At 36.5% G+C, this 19,896-nt stretch overlaps 1 protein-coding gene across 8 annotated transcripts in view; it reads right to left on the reverse strand.

The window, feature by feature from the left end:
* The window catches only part of BLTP1 (bridge-like lipid transfer protein family member 1), a 189,826-nt gene that overhangs the window by 47,001 nt on the left and 122,929 nt on the right, over nt 1-19,896 (reverse strand). For 6 of the 8 annotated variants that reach the window (XM_058666890.1, XM_058666891.1, XM_058666892.1 and 3 more), the window contains 8 exons: nt 17,898-18,066; nt 15,347-15,558; nt 14,013-14,211; nt 9,693-9,752; nt 7,814-8,040; nt 6,227-6,427; nt 5,899-6,029; nt 4,639-4,762 (listed from right to left, as the gene is read on the reverse strand). In XM_058666890.1, the coding sequence (XP_058522873.1) occupies nt 4,639-4,762; nt 5,899-6,029; nt 6,227-6,427; nt 7,814-8,040; nt 9,693-9,752; nt 14,013-14,211; nt 15,347-15,558; nt 17,898-18,066 (1,323 nt within the window). The remainder of the gene's footprint in view (nt 1-4,638; nt 4,763-5,898; nt 6,030-6,226; nt 6,428-7,813; nt 8,041-9,692; nt 9,753-14,012; nt 14,212-15,346; nt 15,559-17,897; nt 18,067-19,896) is intronic. The other 2 variants (XM_058666895.1, XM_058666894.1) reach the window with 1 other exon arrangement.

The raw sequence follows: 19,896 nt of genomic DNA on the forward strand, positions 1-19,896 counted from the left end.
CCCCTCAGTGCTCCAACAGCAGGTAGGGATAAGAAACCATTCTGAAAAACCCCAAAATGCAGTCACCCTTCCATATCTGTGGGGGAATTGTTCAAGCCTTCCATGCATATTGCAAATGCGCAAGTCTTACATAAAATTTCAGTATTACATCTGTAATGTACACCAAGTGCAGTCTCCCCTGTACTTTAGATCATCTTTAGATTTTTATAATAAAAGAATATAAGTGCTATTTAATCAACAGCTGAACTGTTTATGAAATAAGAACAAGTGAAAACATGTTTAATAAATATGCAACTTTTTATCTCCCAGATATTCTTAATCCAGGGCTGGATGAGTCCTTCGATGTGAAACTCACAGATAAAGAGAGCTGACTGCAATCTGTTTTTAAACAGGTCTGTCCTCAGAAGGACTTAGTGTATCAAAACCATATCTGCTCTGGGGTAATTGTAAAGACAGAAATGATAGGGAGAAGAGTTGGCTCCAATCATCTTGCCAACCTAATGTGGGACAAAAATACTGACAAACACTTGTGAAGCTCCACTTTCAGATCAGAGGACAATAAGACACTTCCCCGGTACATCACTAAAGAACGGTTTGTGGAAGTTCTTTTTATTTGTCACATTATGTCTAGAGCATACCAAAAGGTAAAACAAAACAAAACAAAGAACAATCATGAGAACCAGACACATCAAGAATGGTAGAATTGTCAGATCACAGATTTATAATACTATCATGAATATGCTAAGGGCTCTAACTGGATAAAGATGACAATATGCTAGAGACAAAAATCTTAAAGAACCAAAAGCAAACATTACAGACCAAAAATATTGCAAAAACAATGATCTGTCACTCTATTTAGTCAGTTTACTAGCAGACTGCAGTTGACTGAGAAAAGAATCTCTGAGCTTAAAGAAATATCAATACAAATCTAAAAACAGAAAACAATGAAAGACTGCAGTGAAAAGTCTAAGGGTATAAAGAATTAGACACCTAAAATTCTATATGCTGCTAAATTATCCTTAACAAATGAAGAGATAAACATCTTCTCAAAGACAGAAAATTTGTAGCCAGCAGGTGTGCTTTGCAAATGTTTAAACAAGCTCTATAGACAAAAGGAAAATGATAGAAATCAGGCATTCAGAAATCTATAAAGAAAAGGAAGAACATTAAGGAAGGAATAAGGTAAACTTAAAACTTTGTCATTCTTAATTAACCTAACAATTTGTTCAAAGTAATATTAATAATGGGCTTAATTATATGTGCTTATGTATATGTCTTGTATGTCTATGTATTTGAGGATATAGCAAAAGGTTTATAGTAAATGGAATTAAAAGATTGCTTATTCTGAAGCCAAAACTGTTTAAGTCTATGCAAAGTATTTTTATAATACCCATTCTCCATGAGCTTTTGCAGAACATCTCCTACATATTTACATGTATTTTTATATATAAGAGAAATGAGTGATACACACACAGGGAAAGAAGAATCAGAATTTTTTCTTTTACAAGGTACTTAATCACTCATGAAGCAGGAGAGAGTTAACTAAAAGAAAATTTGGATTAGTTGTACATCTATATTGCAAACTCAAGTGCATTTGATATGCTAAGAAGGAAAATGGGAACATATAATGTTCGATTAAAACTGTAAAAATATAGAAAGAGTGGAAGATATGATGATAACACAAATGATAAGATGATAACACATATGGTGATCATCAGGCCTGGCACGATGGCTCAGCTGGTTAATCCACTTCTGCAAGGGCTAGGATCCCATATGAGTGCTGGTTCATGTCCTCGATGCCCCACTTCCCATCCAGCTCCCTGTTTGTGGACTGGGAAAGCAGTGGAGGATGATCTAAAGCCTTGGGACCCTGCACCCACAAAGGAGACATGGAAGAAACTCCTGGTTTGTGATCATGCCATTGCGGCCCTTTGGAGAGTGAATCAGTGGATAGATATTTTCATCTTTTCTTCTCATTGTAAATATTCGTTTCCAATAAAAATAGAAAACTTAAAACATATGGTGAGTATTAATCCAAGTATATCAACAACTATCTTGTCAATGATCAAAAATGTCTTGAAATAGAAACTGTCAGGACAGAACAGAAAATAAGACCCAATTACACACTGCAATTTAAATATCAAGAATAAAAAAATAAATGGACATACAGAATAAAAGTAAATGAATAAACACAAAAGAAAAATAAATGAATGGAGAAAAACAAACCATGCCAACAATATTTGAAAGAAAGCAGGAATGTAGGCTTGTTTTGTGGCCCGATGGGTGAAACAGCCTCCAGCAATGCCAGGATCCTATGGGTGCCAGTTTGCATCCCAGCTACTTCACATTTAATCCAGTTCCCTTCCAGCGGTCTGATTATGCAGTGGAAAATGACTGAAGTGTTTCAGCTCCTGCCACTACATGGAAGACCCAGATGAAGCTGCTGGCTTCAGCCTGGCTTAGTCCTGACTTGCAGTCCTCTAGAGAGTGAACCAGCTTATAAAAATCACTTTTTCTCTTTAACTCTTTCAAATAAATAAATAAATATTAAAGCATATAAGCAATCAGGAGCAGGCACATTAATTTCAAAAGGAAAGACTTTAATAAAGTGATCACTTCTACATAAAGATATAATCCTTAATAAATATGTACCTAACAGAGTATCAAATTATGATGCAAAAATAGAAATGCAGCAGAAAGAGATAAATACATCATTACAGCTAAAGAATTCAATGTTCCTTATCTAAAATGGACAATACAACACACAAATGTGTAAGAACACAGCTGAACTCAGGAATCAACATTCACAGAACACTGCATTCAACCACTGTAGAATAAACACTCTGAGTTACAAGACAACTCCAAATTTTAAAGGTGAGATACTATACAATGCATGCTGCAAAATCACAATGGAATTAAACTAGAAATCAACAGAAAGATCCCAGAACATTCCCAAATGCTTCAAGATTTACCAGAACACTTCTGAATAGCATGTGGGTCAAAGAAGAAATCCCAAGGGAATTTTAAAATCTTTTAACTAAATGAAAATAAAAACACAACTCATTAAAATGTATAAAATAAAGTGAAAGCAGTATTTAGAGGAAAATTCATTGAACTGAATACATATATTGGAAGAAAGAAAACATTTGCAATCAATCATCCAGGTTTACACAATACAGATTAGAGAAAGGAGAGCAACTAAATTTAAATTTCAAAGAAGAAGTAATAAAAGTTAAAGAAGAAAAAGAAACCAAGAGGAAATCAACAGAGAAAAATTAACAAAACCAAAAAGTTGGCCTGAAAAAAATCAGTAACAGAGCCCAGCACAGTAGCCTAGTGGCTAAAATCCTCTCCCTGCACACTGGGATCCCATATGGATGCTGGTTCTAATCCCAGCAGCCCTACTTTCAGCTCCCTGTTTGTGGTCTGAGAAAGCAGTCGAAGACAGCCCAAAGCCTTGGTACTCTGCACTACATGGGAGACCCAGAAGAGGCTTTGGGCTCCTGGCTTCAGATCAGCACAGCTCTGGCCATTGTGGCCACTTGGAGAGTGAATCAACAGATGGAAGATCTTCCTCTGTCTCTCCTCCTCTCTGTATATCTGACTTTCCAATAAAAATAAAATAAAATCTTCAAAAAGTCAATAATATCGATAAGTTTTTACACAGGCTAAGGAAATAATACATTAATATCAAATATTTAAGCGGAAATACAACTACAGACTTGGTGAACAATTAAAAAAAGAAATACTGTGAATAACTCTATGTCCACAAATTTAAGAATTGATAAAATTGACCATTTCTTGAAAGACACAATTTTCCAAAATTTACAAGAAAGACAATCTGAATATGTCTATTTCAGTTAAAGAAGTTGATTGAGTAATAAATTGCCTTACAAAATGGAAAACACCAAACCCAAATGGGCACACTGGTAAGTGAAAAAATTCTTACCATTTAAAAAATAATACACAAATATTCTCCACAATATTTTTCAGAAGAGCAAATGTTCCTAACTTGCTCTGAGACTACCTGACAATGACAAGCAGAAATGAAACCAAAGATATTCCAAGAAAACTACAGAGCAGTAATTTTCCTGAAAATACATGCTAAATCTTCTACCACAAAATATTAATAAGTCAAAAATGTATGAGAAGTGAAGAAGGAATGAATAGGGGATCACAGAGGATTAGTTATGCAATGTACTACTCTTCCCGATATCATAATATCTTGACCTTATACATTTATACAAACTGACGAATACACAACACCAAGAGGAAACCCTAATGCAAACTGTGGACTTTGGATGATAATGAGCAGGAAAGAGAGAAAAGAGTTCTTAAAAATTGCTTTTAACTATTAAGACTTTAATTCTTGCGGGGGACAAATAAACTGGGAAAATGGAAAGAATAGCACTGAGAGGTAAATTCTGATCACAGAAAATGGGATAGTGAAAGAATGGACATTTCAAAGATTTCATACCATTTTTCATACCTTTTTCTTTTATTCCTCATTACCATTCACAATTAGTGACTAGAAAGCAAGTGTGACTTAATGAAACGCAGCAAACATATAAAAGCCAAAGGCATAGATTGCACAGTTCTACTATCTGGGTTTAGTAAAATTCTTCAATGTTTACTCACTCGCATACTGGACCTCCGCAATTTTTTTCGAACATCTCTTCGAATGTCATTCACAGCCACAGACTCTAACTGTTGGTAACGCTGAATTTCCTGGTTTATGGTTCCTTCGCTTGCACCTAATTTTCTGAATGTAAAATAAATATCCTATTATTATAAACAAGCAACAAAGTGAGTAACATTGACTTTTACTTGGCTGCTTCCTAATTCTCTAAACTGTCAGGATATAAAAGTATCACACATACCAAACAAATCAATCCTAAGTTTAACACTCATATCTAGCAAACTATATTAAAACATATCATCAGGACCCGGCGCCGTGGCCTAGCGGCTAAAATCCTCACATTGAACGCCCCGGGATCCCATATGGGCGCCGGTTCTAATCCGGGCAGCTCCACTTCCCATTCAGCTCTGTGCTTGTGGCCTGGGAAAGCAGCTGAGGACGGCCCAATGCATTGGGACCCTGCACCCGTGTGGGAGACCCGGAGGAGGTTCCAGGTTCCCGGCTTCGGATCAGCGCGCACCGCCCGGTGTGGCTCACTTGGGGAGTGAATCATCGGACGGAAGATCTTTCTCTCTGTCTCTCTTCTTCTCTGTATATCTGCCTTTCCAATAAAAATAAAATAAATCTTTTAAAAAAAAACATATCATTAAATATTTGAGAAAATGCTCTCTAAACACTGTTTTATCAGAAGTCACTTTGGTAAACTCATAAAAACAGCAGAGTAAGTGCAGAAAAATGTACGTAAAACTATACATCATAACAAAGTTTCATGTAAGATTTGCTTCGTCATTTGTTTACCCTGAGAATAAAAGTCAAATTGTAACCTAAGTTAACAGAATCATGTGAGTCACTGTAAGAAACCTGACTAACATGTTCTGGCAACATTTTTCATTTTTGCACAAAATATATATACTCATATTTGTGTAAAGTCCTTGAATGTATTTTAAAAAATTCCAAATGTAAAGGTTTAAGATCAGGAAAAATGAGGCATAACTATCACTTTCTGAGAAGAAAAAAATTTCCAAGATCATCAAGAAGAGTAGCTATTCTTACGTAAGAAGTATTACTTAGTGTAATCCAGAAAAAAATTTACTGATGAATTTATGATCTCAGGCAATTTGTAAAACTTCTTTGGATATTTGTGATCTCATTGAAATACTAAAGAGTTTGCATTAGGTCAAATAAAATTTCTTCCACATTCAACATCTCATGATTCCAATATTAAGGAACACTACATTAAAAAAAATTACTATACATACTTAAGGTCATCTATTACTTTGGCCTGTTCATTCAGTTCTCTGATATCCACTAAACGCTTCACAATTTTTCTTCCTCTAAGTTCTCCTGGCTGGCTAGAAGATGCTGTTTGTCTTCGATAATCTACAGTTTCCTAAAAAAGCCGAAAGTGAATTATGTCAATACCACTCTCAATTCACACAGCAAATCTATACTACTACAAAATTAACACCAGAAATCAAAGTAAGCATGCAATAATCAAAGTCTTCTAGATTAAGTAAAATAATCGCCAATTTACCACTGATTTAAACCCTTATTTTCATGAAAGGAAACTACTAAATTGCTACCTACATTTCCCCATGAGTGTGCTCTGCATGCTTTCAAATGGGACTGGCTAGACTTAGGGGATCCCCACATCGCTGAGTCACACAGATACTCTGCAGGAACAGAATAGCGCTGATGTGGGGGTGTCAGGCCTAGGAGGTGATTTACAAGTCGCTGCCCAAACGTAAGCTTGTGGCCATCTCCACCTACTGTACTTCCATCTGAATTCTAAATAATAAACAGCAATTTAATTGTGAAAACATGTTTGCAAAATAAAACTTTTTTTTTATTCATTGATTACATTGTATTATGTGATACAGTTTCATTGGAACTGGGAATCACCCTACCCCTCCCCCCACATGGAATATTCCACCTTGTTGCATATCCATTGATCAAGTACAGTTGAGATTCCTTCTTTGCAAGCATAAACTAAACATAGAGTCCAACATCTTATAGTCCAGTCTAGTTCCTCAGCTTCCTGGGGAGACCCTGTCCGGTCTGAGGGCAGAACCATCAGATTATCAACCCGATCAATTAAAGGATCCAACATACCCTCAGCAACAATTAACTTTGTTGTATAACTAATAGTTATAGTATTGAGTAACCAATATGTTAAAAACAATTGCAATTTCTTAACCATCTTCTGTGATCACCTCATTGTCACATAATGCTAAGGGAAATGAGCCAATCCCAAAAGGTCAGATACCACATGTTTGCGTTAATTTAAGAGGATATGATGTTATGTAAAACATGTTATTTTATGTATATTATGTTATATGTTGTGTATAAACTAAAGCAAAACAAAACTTTAAAAAATTTAATTATCATAGTGAAAATCAAGAGTAGCTTTCTCTTGTATGCCAAATAACTTGATACATTAGGGTAGGGATCTTTTATCTGCCAACATTCTTTCATGGCCATACAAAATTAGCCTGCTATACATTTACTGAATTTTGAGTCCCCTGCTACAGTTTCTTTGGCATGCCCAAACCAAATAATTTTTTTAAACCAAATAATTTTGCATAAATTATCTGAGCCACAAACAAGATGATCCGCACCTCTTCCAGGTACATTAAAGATGGAAATACACATTTTTAATGTATACTATGATTATGTATATACACTTTTCATACTTATTGAGTTACTGCTCACTTAAAGTAAAATTCACCCATTTTATATGTACATTCCAGTGGTTTCAACTACATTCACAAACTTGTGTCAACAGTTATCACAGTTTCAGTTGGGAACATTTTCAAAACCCAAAAGAAATCCCATACTGATTAGCATTCTCTTCCTATTCCTTTTCTTCACACATGCTCCACCCTCCCAGCCTCAAACAATCCTTAATCCAATCTCTACATCTACAGATACGCTTGCACTTCACTTTCAATGCTACAACGTTAGTTACAGGTTAAGGTACATGTTAAATAACAGCTACTGTAAATGCAACTCAATTAAAAGACAGTATTATGAAACACAAACACAGGAAATCACCACTCCCTTCCCTATCTCCAAAAACAGGAACTATATAACATGACAAAAATACCCTCTGAATTGATGCCTTTACTCAGGATAAAGCCAGCCCTGAGAAGTTCTAATAAAGAGTTTACTTACAGTATGGATAGTGGGAGACATAGTATCAACTTCATCCTCATCTGACAGGTCAGCTATGTTTACTGAATTTAGGTCAGCAATGTCATCTATATCTTCCTCCCCAGTAAGCGTTGTTAAGGTATTGCCCAGAGCATTAAGCCTTTTCCCGATGTTAGGATCCATGTGGACATCAATTCCACACATTTTCCACAATACATTGAGTGTCCAGGTTCCAGCACTACTACTTTCTGTTTAGTAAAAAGAGATATTTTAGTAAAATCTGAGTACAAAAATTTAAATCCTGCACTTAAGTAATGAAATGTTACGTAGGCTGTATACAACAAAAGCCTCTCACAGTAAGATTTGTTGAAGATAGTAGACTATGAATTTACTTTTCCCCAAGTGTAAAGCATGCATCTAGTTTACTGTACAGTACACCCTTGTTTTTCTGTGAATTATGGATTCCTTCCCTCCCCTCCAAAATAAATTTACCCTCCCATGGCTATAGTAATTGCCATGAATTTAGTTCTTTAGCCAGAATTAATCAGATAGTTAGTCCAGGTGAAAGTCAAAGCTGGAAAAAGAAGAATCTTTCCTTGGTAGACAAGTTGACACAGGACCAAGAGAATTGTGCTGAAAGTTTTGATCTGGTCCCATTAGTTCCTGGTTCTCTATTCCCCAAGACAATCTTAATTTTAATTGTAATTTACAAGTATCCTTTTAATAAAAACCTGTTGGTTAAGCTAATTTGAGTGTGTTGTTATCACCCATTAACGGTCATGTCAAGGAGTTTTTTGTTGTTTTTTAAGACATTACTTTTTTTTGGAAAGGCAGGTTAAGATTTACAGATAGGAAAAACAGAAAGATCTTCCAGCCTCTTAGTTCACTCCCCCAAATGGCCATATTAGCTAGTGCTGAGCCAATCCAAAGCCAGGAGTGAGGAGCTTCTGGGTCTCCCCGGTGGGTGCAGGGTCCCAAGGCTTTTGTCATCCTCCACTGCTTTCTCAGGCTTTAACCAAGGAGCTGGACGGGAAGTGGAGCAATCAGGACACATAACAGCACTCACATGCAATTCTGGCACTTTCAACAGGAGGATTTCGTCATTGAGCCATCACGCCAGGTCCATGTCAAGGATTTTAATGTGACATCTCCCAATATATGTTCATTACAGTTACTGCCATTTCTTTTTAACATTGCTACTGAACATTTCCTACTGAAAGATACCTCCAAGTTTTTGTCTGACTAATGTTTTGTTTACCCTTTAAATCCCTATTTAAATGCTTATTCTTCTCTTAAGCATTCTCTGATCCAAGCACCCTCCCAAATATTTTATAGTGTATCTTGTACACATTAGGTATCTAACTGATAAGGAACAAATGTACATTTGCTAATATTACTGCAAAATAATTTCTTAAAAAAAAAAAAAACAGTAGGGCCTGGCGGCGTGGCCTGGTGGCGTGGCCTAGCGGCTAAAGTCCTCACATTGAACGCCCCGGGATCCCATTTGGGCGCCGGTTCTAATCCCGGCAGCTCCACTTCCCACCCAGCTCCCTGCTTGTGGCCTGGGAAAAGCAGCTGAGGACGGCCCAATGCATTGGGACACTGCACCCACATGGGAGACCCGGAAGAGGTTCCAGGTTCCTGGCTTCGGATCGGCGCACACCGGCATGTTGCAGCTCACTTGGGGAGTGAATCATCAGATGGAAGATCTTCCTCTCTGTCTCTCCTCCTCTCTGTGTATCTGACTTTGTAATAAAGTAACTAAATCTTTAAAAAAAAAAAAAAAACCAGTAAACATCAGAAGTAACTTTGTTAAATGACTCTCTGGCATTAAAACAAAGTCAGAATTCTCTCTGACTTGTGAGTATGTAGCCATAAGTAACATCTCACAAGTACCTACCAGCCGCTGCTTGTCCTGTGGTCCTTGAACAGACTTCATAGGTGCCATCTGGAACCACACCTGCAGAAAAATCACCAGCAAACGTTTTTAATAAAAAGATAGTTACACTTGAATATTATACTTTTACTTTTTTCCCTAAGATTATCTAAATGCAAACAGTATTACTAGCCTTTCCAGGTTCTAGTTTCTAATTAGCATAAAATGGTCACCACACTGACATGCTAGATCTGTTTCATATCTCACAGCATTTTATTCCATTATCTTAACAATTTATTGTGTCAGCTCCACTTTTCTGCATGTGATTCCCTGATCTGAGTGACCACACCTGGCTGGCTCTGAAACTGTAGGCTGCTGTTCACCAATATCCAGGATACTACAACCATTCCTACCATCATGAATGAATGAATGGCATTTGGGCAATGCTAATGATTTTAAGATGATTTTTGATAAGATTAGTTAAGGCCTGAGGCATGATTCACCCACTTTTTCTTCTTTTTCTTTTTCCAGAGATGGAACACTGTATGAGAAAACATATTGACTGCTATGATAGCTATGGTAACTATTGTAGTGCACAAAATCATGAATCTATCCATAGAAATATCTGACTCACTATGAAACATTATCACCTAGTTTTAATGTGGTAATTTCAAAAATGAAGGTAAATTCAACAGTTTTGAAGTATTTTTTAAAGTCAATAAGCACAGCTTTTTAAAAAAGTAAACAAAGTCTGAAACAAAGTACAAACTCTGAAGACACTATTATCTTTCTCAATAACACTCAATGGAAACAAAACAGCAATTTAAACTAAACAGTAGATATACTTTAAATGAAATATCCTTTCATAACTCACTCTGAATCCTAAATTGTTATCCAAATGTTACTTAAAGTTGGGCTTGGTATTAGTTTTCTGGGTACTTTGTAATTAAATTTCTGTATTTCCCTAATCTTTCTCAAAAGCAAAATACCATTCCAGCTCAGATGTACTATAAAATAGCCTTGTGAGAGAGGATCTATTTTTATCCGCAATTTCTAATTGTTGTATTCTTTTAAAAATACAATCAACAGCTTAAGAGAAAACAAACTTTGAAGTAAATGGTATCTGTATCTCACAAGCAATTTCTAAATTAATAAAGAAGTAGATCGATTTTTGGAGTAAAGGATTGCTCGATTCACTGTTACAGGCATGGCTGCATATCACAACAAGCAAAACTCATGTTAGCTTTTCAAATTAAGTGAAAAAGAGTGAAAAAGAAATCGTAGTAGAGTTTGAGTAATGTAACTGAAACAAGTGAAAGCAGGAGTTATGAAATAGAGCTAGAAAACTTCTAGGACTTCTCATCCCAAGAAATGAGACAATTTTTTAAAATCCAATTTTAAAAACGCTTTAAAACTTCACAGAGTATAGATGATAAATTAAAATTAGAAAAGAATATTAAGATTTCTAGGTGTATAAATGACTCCTGAAAACGATGAATAAGAAATCAACTGGGATCCTCTTGCAGGGAACATTGTTCCCGAGTCAAGAGAAAGATGTTGACTCGGCCAGTTTCTAACTGAACAGAAGAGGGAAATATTTCTATTCTGATGATCCAATACTATGAAAATATTAAAATGGAGCTTGAAATTTTTTAAACTTCTAGTTTACATAAATATAGATACATAAAGCAGGTATTATCTTTCCTAGTTATTAACTTGGTTCTTTGAACTCTTCTTATCGATTCCCTGCTCGAAATTTTACTACATGTCCCTCCCAAAACAACTAGGTAAAGTCATTTTTCAATAGGATACTATTTTTCCTAAGACATGCTTTAAAAATGATTTGCAAATTATAATCCTATTATTCCAATTTCTCTGTTCTATACTCATCTTCTTCCCCTGCCCCAAATTCTAAATGGCAGTTAAATGCAAATACAGTTAAATCTAATAAAAGCTACACACTAGTAACTCACCTATTTTATCATCTGGCATTCTTATAATTAAGCCAACAGAACAGCTACTCTGCTCCTACTCTCTGATCTTTGCCCATAAAATCCAAATTATAATCTAATCTTATTACAAAAGCAAGTCATTAGTATTCTCAAAAATCCAAAATAACTTATTATGACTATGAGTATCAGCATGTTAATATTCTCCAATGTTGGCTGAATATATGCTGAAGCATTAGATTATTATTTATTTAAGATTCATGTTTTTAATTTTGAATCACAGTTGTATTTTTTTTCTTTACATATGTCCTTTAAGATAAACTGTTAAGGGAATTTTATACTTACTTTACTCCCAAATATTGTACTGAGCATAATAAAATCATGGCAATGTCATCTTTTTTTTTTTTTTTAAGATTTATTCATTTTATTACAGCCAGATATACACAGAGGAGGAGAGACAGAGGAAGATCTTCCATCCGATGATTCACTCTCCAAGTGAGCCACAACGGGCCGATGCGCGCCTATCCGAAGCCGGGAACCTGGAACCTCGAACCTCTTCCAGGTCTCCCACGCGGGTGCAGGGTCCCAATGCATTGGGCCATCCTCAACTGCTTTCCCAGGCCACAAGCAGGGAGCTGGATGGGAAGTGGAGCTGCCGGGATTAGAACCGGCGCCCATATGGGATCCTGGGGCTTTCAAGGCGAGGACTTTAGCTGCTAGGCCACGCCGCCGGGCCTGGCAATGTCATCTTAATAAAACTCAGATTTAAACTTACTCTTAAGAAATTTCATCTTATTAAGAAAAATAAAAATTTATATTTTTTATTTTTTATTTCATTTATTTTTTATTGGAAAGTCAGATATACAGAGAGGAGAGACAGGGAGGAAGATCTTCTGTCCACTGATTCACCCCCAAGTGGCCACAATGGCCAGAAAATTAAAATTATTTTTTTAAGAAACATGCAAACTATTTCATCAAATAAAAACTGATGAAGGCTATCTTTAATCTTCTCAGATCTGGGTAATAGACATGAGTATTTTGACATCAATTCCTCACAGTCACTTGACATAGTTCAAGGAAATTCTATCAATTGTCTAATTGTAAAGTACTTAATGAAAACTAGATCACATATCCCCAAATAGGGTGTATTAAACTGAATACGATTAGCTGGAAAAAAAATCTGGAAAATGTCAGGTTTAGAAGTCTCTAAGCAGGTCCTTAAGCTAATCACTGTGATAGGTGCCCTTCCTACAAACCGTGAAAGGAGAATCCCTACCGCTGAAGATGAAGTGACAGTGGAAAAATATAAACCAACAGGCCTTGCTGAATGCCCCCTGCTTTACCACCTTTAGCTCCTAATCTCCACCCCAACCCTACTATACTGTCTTTCCCAACAAATCCAGTATAAAACAACCAGGTATGATTACTTCTTTGCATCTTCACTTTTTAAAAGGGCTTCCATGTCACATAAAGCTTACATAAATTTGGATGCATTTTTCTTATCAATCTGTCTCAAATTATAGGGACTCCAGGACAGAAATTAAAAAGTCATAGAAAAACATATTTACTTCCTTATATATTGAAAATAAGAATTTTATATATTTTTTGTTTAAATTTCAGATAATACTGTAAGCTAATGCTTCAATTTTTGGCATAAACATAATGAAAAGTTTTTATTTGTAAATGGAAACCAAGATAGCAAAGATTTTCTTCAGTGGAAAGGAAGGTAAATTGCATAAAAACAGCATTCTTCCTTTTAAAAAGTAACTTATCAGACTGGCTGAGGAATTGTATTTCACAATCTATTAGTTCCTCAATTATTTATTTCACTACCAAAATTAAAAATGACCAATTCTGATATAGCATTTAAGACATCTAATAGACATAAATAAAAATCCTATAAGTGGCATATAAACTCAGCTGTGGTTGTATCAATCCTTGAGCAACATGAAATTAGAGAAAATCATACATTACACTCTGCATTCCTAAAAATCCAGATGTGTGGATTTGCACATGTTGATTAAGTCTGGAGTTCTTGGTCTTGGCTATTTACAGGTGTTATATATGTTATATGTGATGAATTAGATCACATTTATTACTTTCTTAAAGGTACCCATTGAACAAAGCTGTTTTCCTCAATCATTCATGATCAATTATCGGAGAAATTGGCAATGAGGAAATCTTCTACTGCAGCAGCAAGCCTGCATGACCCACTTGTCAAAACTACTAAAGGATGCAGTTTCTCACAAATAAATTTTGTTATTTTTTTAAAATTAGAAATAGCTCTTCATAAACTGGAAATTGTCATATGTCTGAATGGTTTTATCTTTGGTTTTACAAGTGAAGAATTTTCTAAAATTTCAAAACTTAACACAGAAAAATAATCGACACTCACAGGCATTCATTACCAGATCCCCTCGGATTTCTGGTTTCCAGTCATCCCATGATGTCTCAAAGCCATCAGCAAAACGGATACAAAAATTTTTGAAATGCCCTTTGCTAACCAGAGACTCCGAAGAGCAGGCAGTGATGAGAGTACTTTCAATGGTGAGTACCAAGGCAGAACCAGTGTCGAGGTCTCCAGTATGATTGGACTGAAAAATATATTCAAGAGGTCAGATAGAGGTGATGATGGTTTTACCTTTAGAAATCCTCACAGAATAAACATCTGGAAATTCCATTTAAAAATAGCTTAGAAACATCTTTTAAAAATTCAACTGCTCAAGTCAAACACTAGTCAGATGTGTGTTCAGGGTAATTACTTTTCCAACGCCTGTTTTAATATTAGGTGTGCTTTCACTAGAACAGTACCCGTGGCGTGTATGTACAGTCTTCCTAAGGCATCACATAATCATGCCATGAGAAATCATGAAATTTTAGTTCCTGACATAGCAGCATATTAATGCTGCCCATGATCAACCCCAAGGATTTTCTTACCAGAGACCTGGAAGATAAATTCACTCAGCAATTGGTCATAGATTATTTAAGGTAAACTAACAGTAAAATACAGACCTTTGTATGTGACTGTTGTAACTATTAAATCCTTGCCCTGCCCAGTATTCATAGCATTTTCTCTTTCACACACATGCTCATGCAAATTTGTATTCCTAAAAACTGTTCCTGAATTAAGAGAAAATTCTCATTTGCTTCTCTGTCCTATTATACATGGAATTATTAAACAGTATTACAAAAGCCTTTTTGTTTCTTTTACACTCCTATACCAAAGATTTCTTTGCTAAAGGAAAACAAAAAGATTCTGAATGTCGAGTTTCTCATTTGTTAAGGTAAAAACTAAGAGTTACCAGATGGATGTCAATCCTGAGCTCTATCAGAGTGCTTCAGAGAATAGTTTCCTAAGAATCAGATTCAATACATTACAGTTGAGGAACTGCTGTAGAAAATCAGTTGTTCTGAAATAACTCAAGAAATAACTTTCTTGAAAAATCTGTTATAACATTCTTCAGTAGCGAATGCCCAGTCTACAAGCCATGTATGTCCTGTGAAATCACTTGGTAAGCTACTGCCAAAGCAACTTCAGACAGCACTTGAAATTTAAAAAATCCACAGCACCCTAATTTTTAAGTTAACAATTTTGTATGACCTTTGAATAATGTAATAAATATCCAAATGGCCACTGAGAGGAGAAATGTCCCTTACCCCTGCACACTTAGTAACGAACAGTAGCAATGTCTGCTTCCTAATCTTGGAATACAATCGATCTTAACGTACCTGAGCAGTATTTGTAATAGGTAGGCAAATACCAAGATCATTCACAGTGAGTTGTAGGAAGAGAGTCCCAAAGGCCTGTGCAGATGTTTGCTGGATACCAGGTAGCATATCTACTACTTCCTTTGTAGCCATATGAATATCCTTATGTAAAGCCATTCTTTGTTCATTCCAGTTGTCATAGGCAGCCTTATAATTCAGCCAAAACAGCACAGCTTTTGTGAATTAAGCATGACAGAAAGAAAATTAAACTCACTGCTGCAGTTTACTATAACAAGTAGTTATCAAATCTTATTAATAAAAATTACATCAGAAAACTGTAGCATTAAAATTAGAAAGGATCTAAGGAACAACCATTAGTGCTTCTATTGACAAATGAAAAAAAAGGCAAATGCATAATGGCAGAAATGAAAAAATCCAGATCCAAGGATTCATTCAACGAATTATTTGTGAAATGCTATTTCTGTGTTAGATACTGGGCTGGAACAACAAATGAACAGACATGGTCACTGGTCTTGTCTGTACAGTTTACTGCTACTATGTTGTAAAAAAAATTAAGATTTATTTATTTTTATTGGAAAGACAAATTTACAAAGAAGGAGAGGAAAACACTGTTCACTGGCTCGCTCCCCAAATGGTCACAATGGCTGGAGTTGAGCCAATCCTAAACCAGGAGCCAGGAGCTTTCCCCTGGCCTCCCACGTGACTACAGAGTCCCAAGGGCTTGGGCTATTATCTGCTGCCCTCCCCGGCCACAAGCAGGGAACTAGACAGAAGTAGAGCAGCTGGGACACAAACCAAGGCTCATCAAACCACGGTGCTGGTCCTTACTTTGTAAAATTGTTGAAGAACATGTATGGAATACATATTAAGAGGAATTGATTTAGAAAGGTCAAAGAATTAGGGGTTCAACAAGCAAGAAACCTTAAGGAAAACCTTCATTTCATAGTGTTACATAGGGAGAGGAGACTAACAGCAGAAAAAGATGTGAACTCAGATGGTGCTGGTCATGTGGTCCATCAAATTGAGCCACTGTTTACAGTGACTGGAGTACTTTTTTTGCTTTCCATTCACCTTCCTAAAAATGTACCTGGGAAGGCAGTAGAGAATGTCCCCAGTACTTCAGGCCATGCTATCAACATATAGACTAGGATGCAGTTCCCGACTCCGGTGTTAGCCTGCCTGGCCCAGACCAGGTTATTGTGGTTATTTGGGGAGCGAATCAGAAGATGGAAGAACTCTTGTCCTCTCTCTTTCTCTGTTACTTTTCAAAAGGAAGTAGGAAGAATAGCAAGTATTGTGTCACGGACAACAAGAGTGGAAAATACTTTAAGGACAGGCTGGCATTTTGGTACAGAGGCTTAGGTCACTGATGTAATCAACACATTCCACATCAACACTGGTTCAAGTTCCAGCTTCTTTAATTCCAACCCAGTTTCACAATAATGTGCAGCAGAGACAGGCCTGATCACCCTATGGAAGACCTGGGAGGAGTTCCAGGTTCCTGATTTCAGCTATTTTACCATATGGGAAATGAACCAGAGAACACAGGGGTGTGTGTGTGTGTGTGTGTGTGTGTGTGTGTGTGTGTGTGTAATTCCTTCAAATAAACAAATTACCACAATTTTATTAGAAAAATATTTTAAGGAACTGTTGAGAGATACAATGAAAACTATATATAGGATTTAAAAAAATAAAATGTTATCTGTAGAGGTGCAAAAGGGCAGTTTTCCAGCAGATCTTACCACAGTCCTATGACCATTAGCTGCCTTCTTAAATGGCTTCAGAAAGGGTTCATGCCTCTAAAACACAATTCAAGCATATTTGCCCAATCTGCACATTTAAATCCTATCTACCTGCTATGTTTTCTTTCCTATTTTCTTTATGAAAGAGGCTGCTATGCTTTGAAACTCTTGTGCTCATATCTTCATAGATCAATTCATACTCTTCCATTTGACAAAAAAAAAGTTACTTTATGTTAAGGACTGCAGTAAGTCCCAAGACACAAGATAAGAGCCACCTGCACATACTTATCTCCCTGGTCAACTACTAACTCAAAGTTGAAATTGAAGTTTCTCCTCTAAGATGCATAGGCATTTTTAAGGACTCATTTACATCACAGAACTTACTTCTCTAACTCCACTTAGTACTCTATAGTTGGTTTCTTTTCCATTGGACTAAGAGTTTCCTGAGTACAGAGATCCTCTGGTCCATCTTATATTGTGCTTTTATTCTACACAATAAATATTTTTTTTAAAGAAAATAAATGAATAAATACATCGAAACACAAAGGAATGTAACTGCTATCCAAAACAAAGAACTTGACATCACAAAAAATGGTGTGAATCAGATACTCATGTATTAACGTAGAAAGCAAAATAACTTTAAAATGTAACTGAAAGGAATGAAGAAGAGACTAAAAATGCTCAAATCTCAGATTTCGGAAACATTTAGCTGTCAAATATTTAAATCAATATGTGACAGATGTTTTTAAACTAGCATCACCAAAACATTTCTAGTTTGTAGCAAACAGAAATCACTGAATTTATCATACCTCTATCAAAGGCCACAGGCTGTGCATAAACAATTGGCCTATTCAAGGTAATAAGCACGGCCTCCCGATCCGAGGAACCACTGATTTCTTCTCGGAGGGCATTTCTTAATCCAATTCTGGTTTTAAAATATGCAACTTGATGAAAATCAGAACCAGCTTCTTCATAAACCTAAAGAAAACGTGAAGGTTAAAAAACCAAATAAAAGAAAATTTCTTTTAGAATTTTAGAGAGAGAGATCTTGCATCTGCTGGTTCATCACTCAAACAGCCACAATGAACAGGGTTGGATCATGTCTAAGTCAGAATCCATAAACTTCATGGAGGTCTCTTATGTGGGTGGCAGGGGCCCAAACATGTGGGTCATCCTCGATTGCTTTCCCAGGTACACTAGCAGGGAGCTGAATCAGAAGTGAAGAGCCAGGACATAAACTGGCACCTATATGGTGTTCTGGCATCACAGACATTAGCCCAACTTACTGTACCACAAAGCCCCTGAAACAATTTAAAAAAAAAAACCTGTTGTAGCATTTTCATCAAAAGGACAACAGTACATTTTTCTCAATTTAAATTGTTTATGAAAGTTTTTGTACTCAGTGCCAGAAATACTTAAGTATTCTATATGAACCATCCTATAAAAGGTAAATACAAAGTCACAAATAAAACTAATACAAAAGCTCGGATGGGGACTAGCATTGTGGCACAGTGATTAGCCAGTTAAAATACCAGCATCCAATTCTAGAGCACTGATTTAATCCCACCTTCCTGCTAATGTGCCTGAGTAAGAAATGAAGTAGGGACCAAGCACTTGCTACTCATAAAGGAAAACTGGATGGAGTTCTAACATCCTGACCTTGGTCAGAACTAATCCTGGACAGTGGCCATTTGCTGAATACACCAACAGATGGAAGGAAATCTTTCTGTCTTTCCTCTGTCATTCTGCCTTTCAAATAATTTTTTTTTCTTTTTTTAAAGCTCAGGTGGGCCCTCTACATTGGTTCATTGGCTAAATCCTTGCCTTGCGTGCACTGGGATCCCATATGGGCACCAGTTCATGTCCTGGCTGCTATACTTCCCATCCAGCTCCCTGCTTGTGGTGGGAAAACAGTGGAGGATGGCTCAAAACCTTGGGACCCTGCACTCTTTTGGGAGGTCCAGAAGAAGCTCCTGGCTCCTGGCTTCCAATCAGTTTAGCTCTGCCTTCAGAGATACTTGGGGAGTGAACCAGTGGCTGGAAGATCTTTCTCTCTGTCTCTCCTCTCTGTAAATCTGCTTTTCCAATAAAAGTAAAAATAAATCTTAAAAAAAAAAAAAGAAAATAAAACTTAAGATGATGTTCACAATCTGTAACGCAATGCCAAACAGAGTTTAGTCCTCTTTCCAAAGTGCGGACCCTTAGAAAAAATTACTTTGTGCTCTAGAGATAAGCAATTTTTGTTCATTTTTTCCCCACCTACTCTTTGAAGCTAGTAATTCAATGCTGAAACTGATTGGCACTCTTTTAATTGGTTCTTTAAATAAAAAGGGATAAAAGATTAAAATTACTACAATAATTTTTGTGAAACAGAAACAATGAAATCTCCACAGAGCTATCAAAATTACTTTTTATAAATCAGAGAAATGTATTGACTGCTTTACAAAACTATACATTTAACATTAATATTTGCAAAAACTAACATTCTACAGTGAAGATATAAACTTCACACTGTAAGGATGTCATAACTACTGTTACTTCAAAGCATTGAAATAAAAACAATATATAAGGGGGCCCAGCAGCGTGGCCTAGCGGCTGAAGTCCTCGCCTTGAAAGCCCCGGGATCCCATATGGGCACCGGTTCTAATCCCGGCAGCTCCACTTCCCATCCAGCTCCCTGCTTGTGGCCTGGGAAAGCAGTTGAGGACAGCCCAATGCATTGGGACACTGCACCCGCGTGGGAGACCTGGAAGAGGTTCCAGGTTCCCGGCTTCGGATTGGCGAGCACTGGCCCATTGTGGCTCACTT

The sequence above is a fragment of the Ochotona princeps genome, chromosome 7 (assembly GCF_030435755.1).
Source record: "Ochotona princeps isolate mOchPri1 chromosome 7, mOchPri1.hap1, whole genome shotgun sequence".
NCBI lineage: Eukaryota > Metazoa > Chordata > Mammalia > Lagomorpha > Ochotonidae > Ochotona > Ochotona princeps.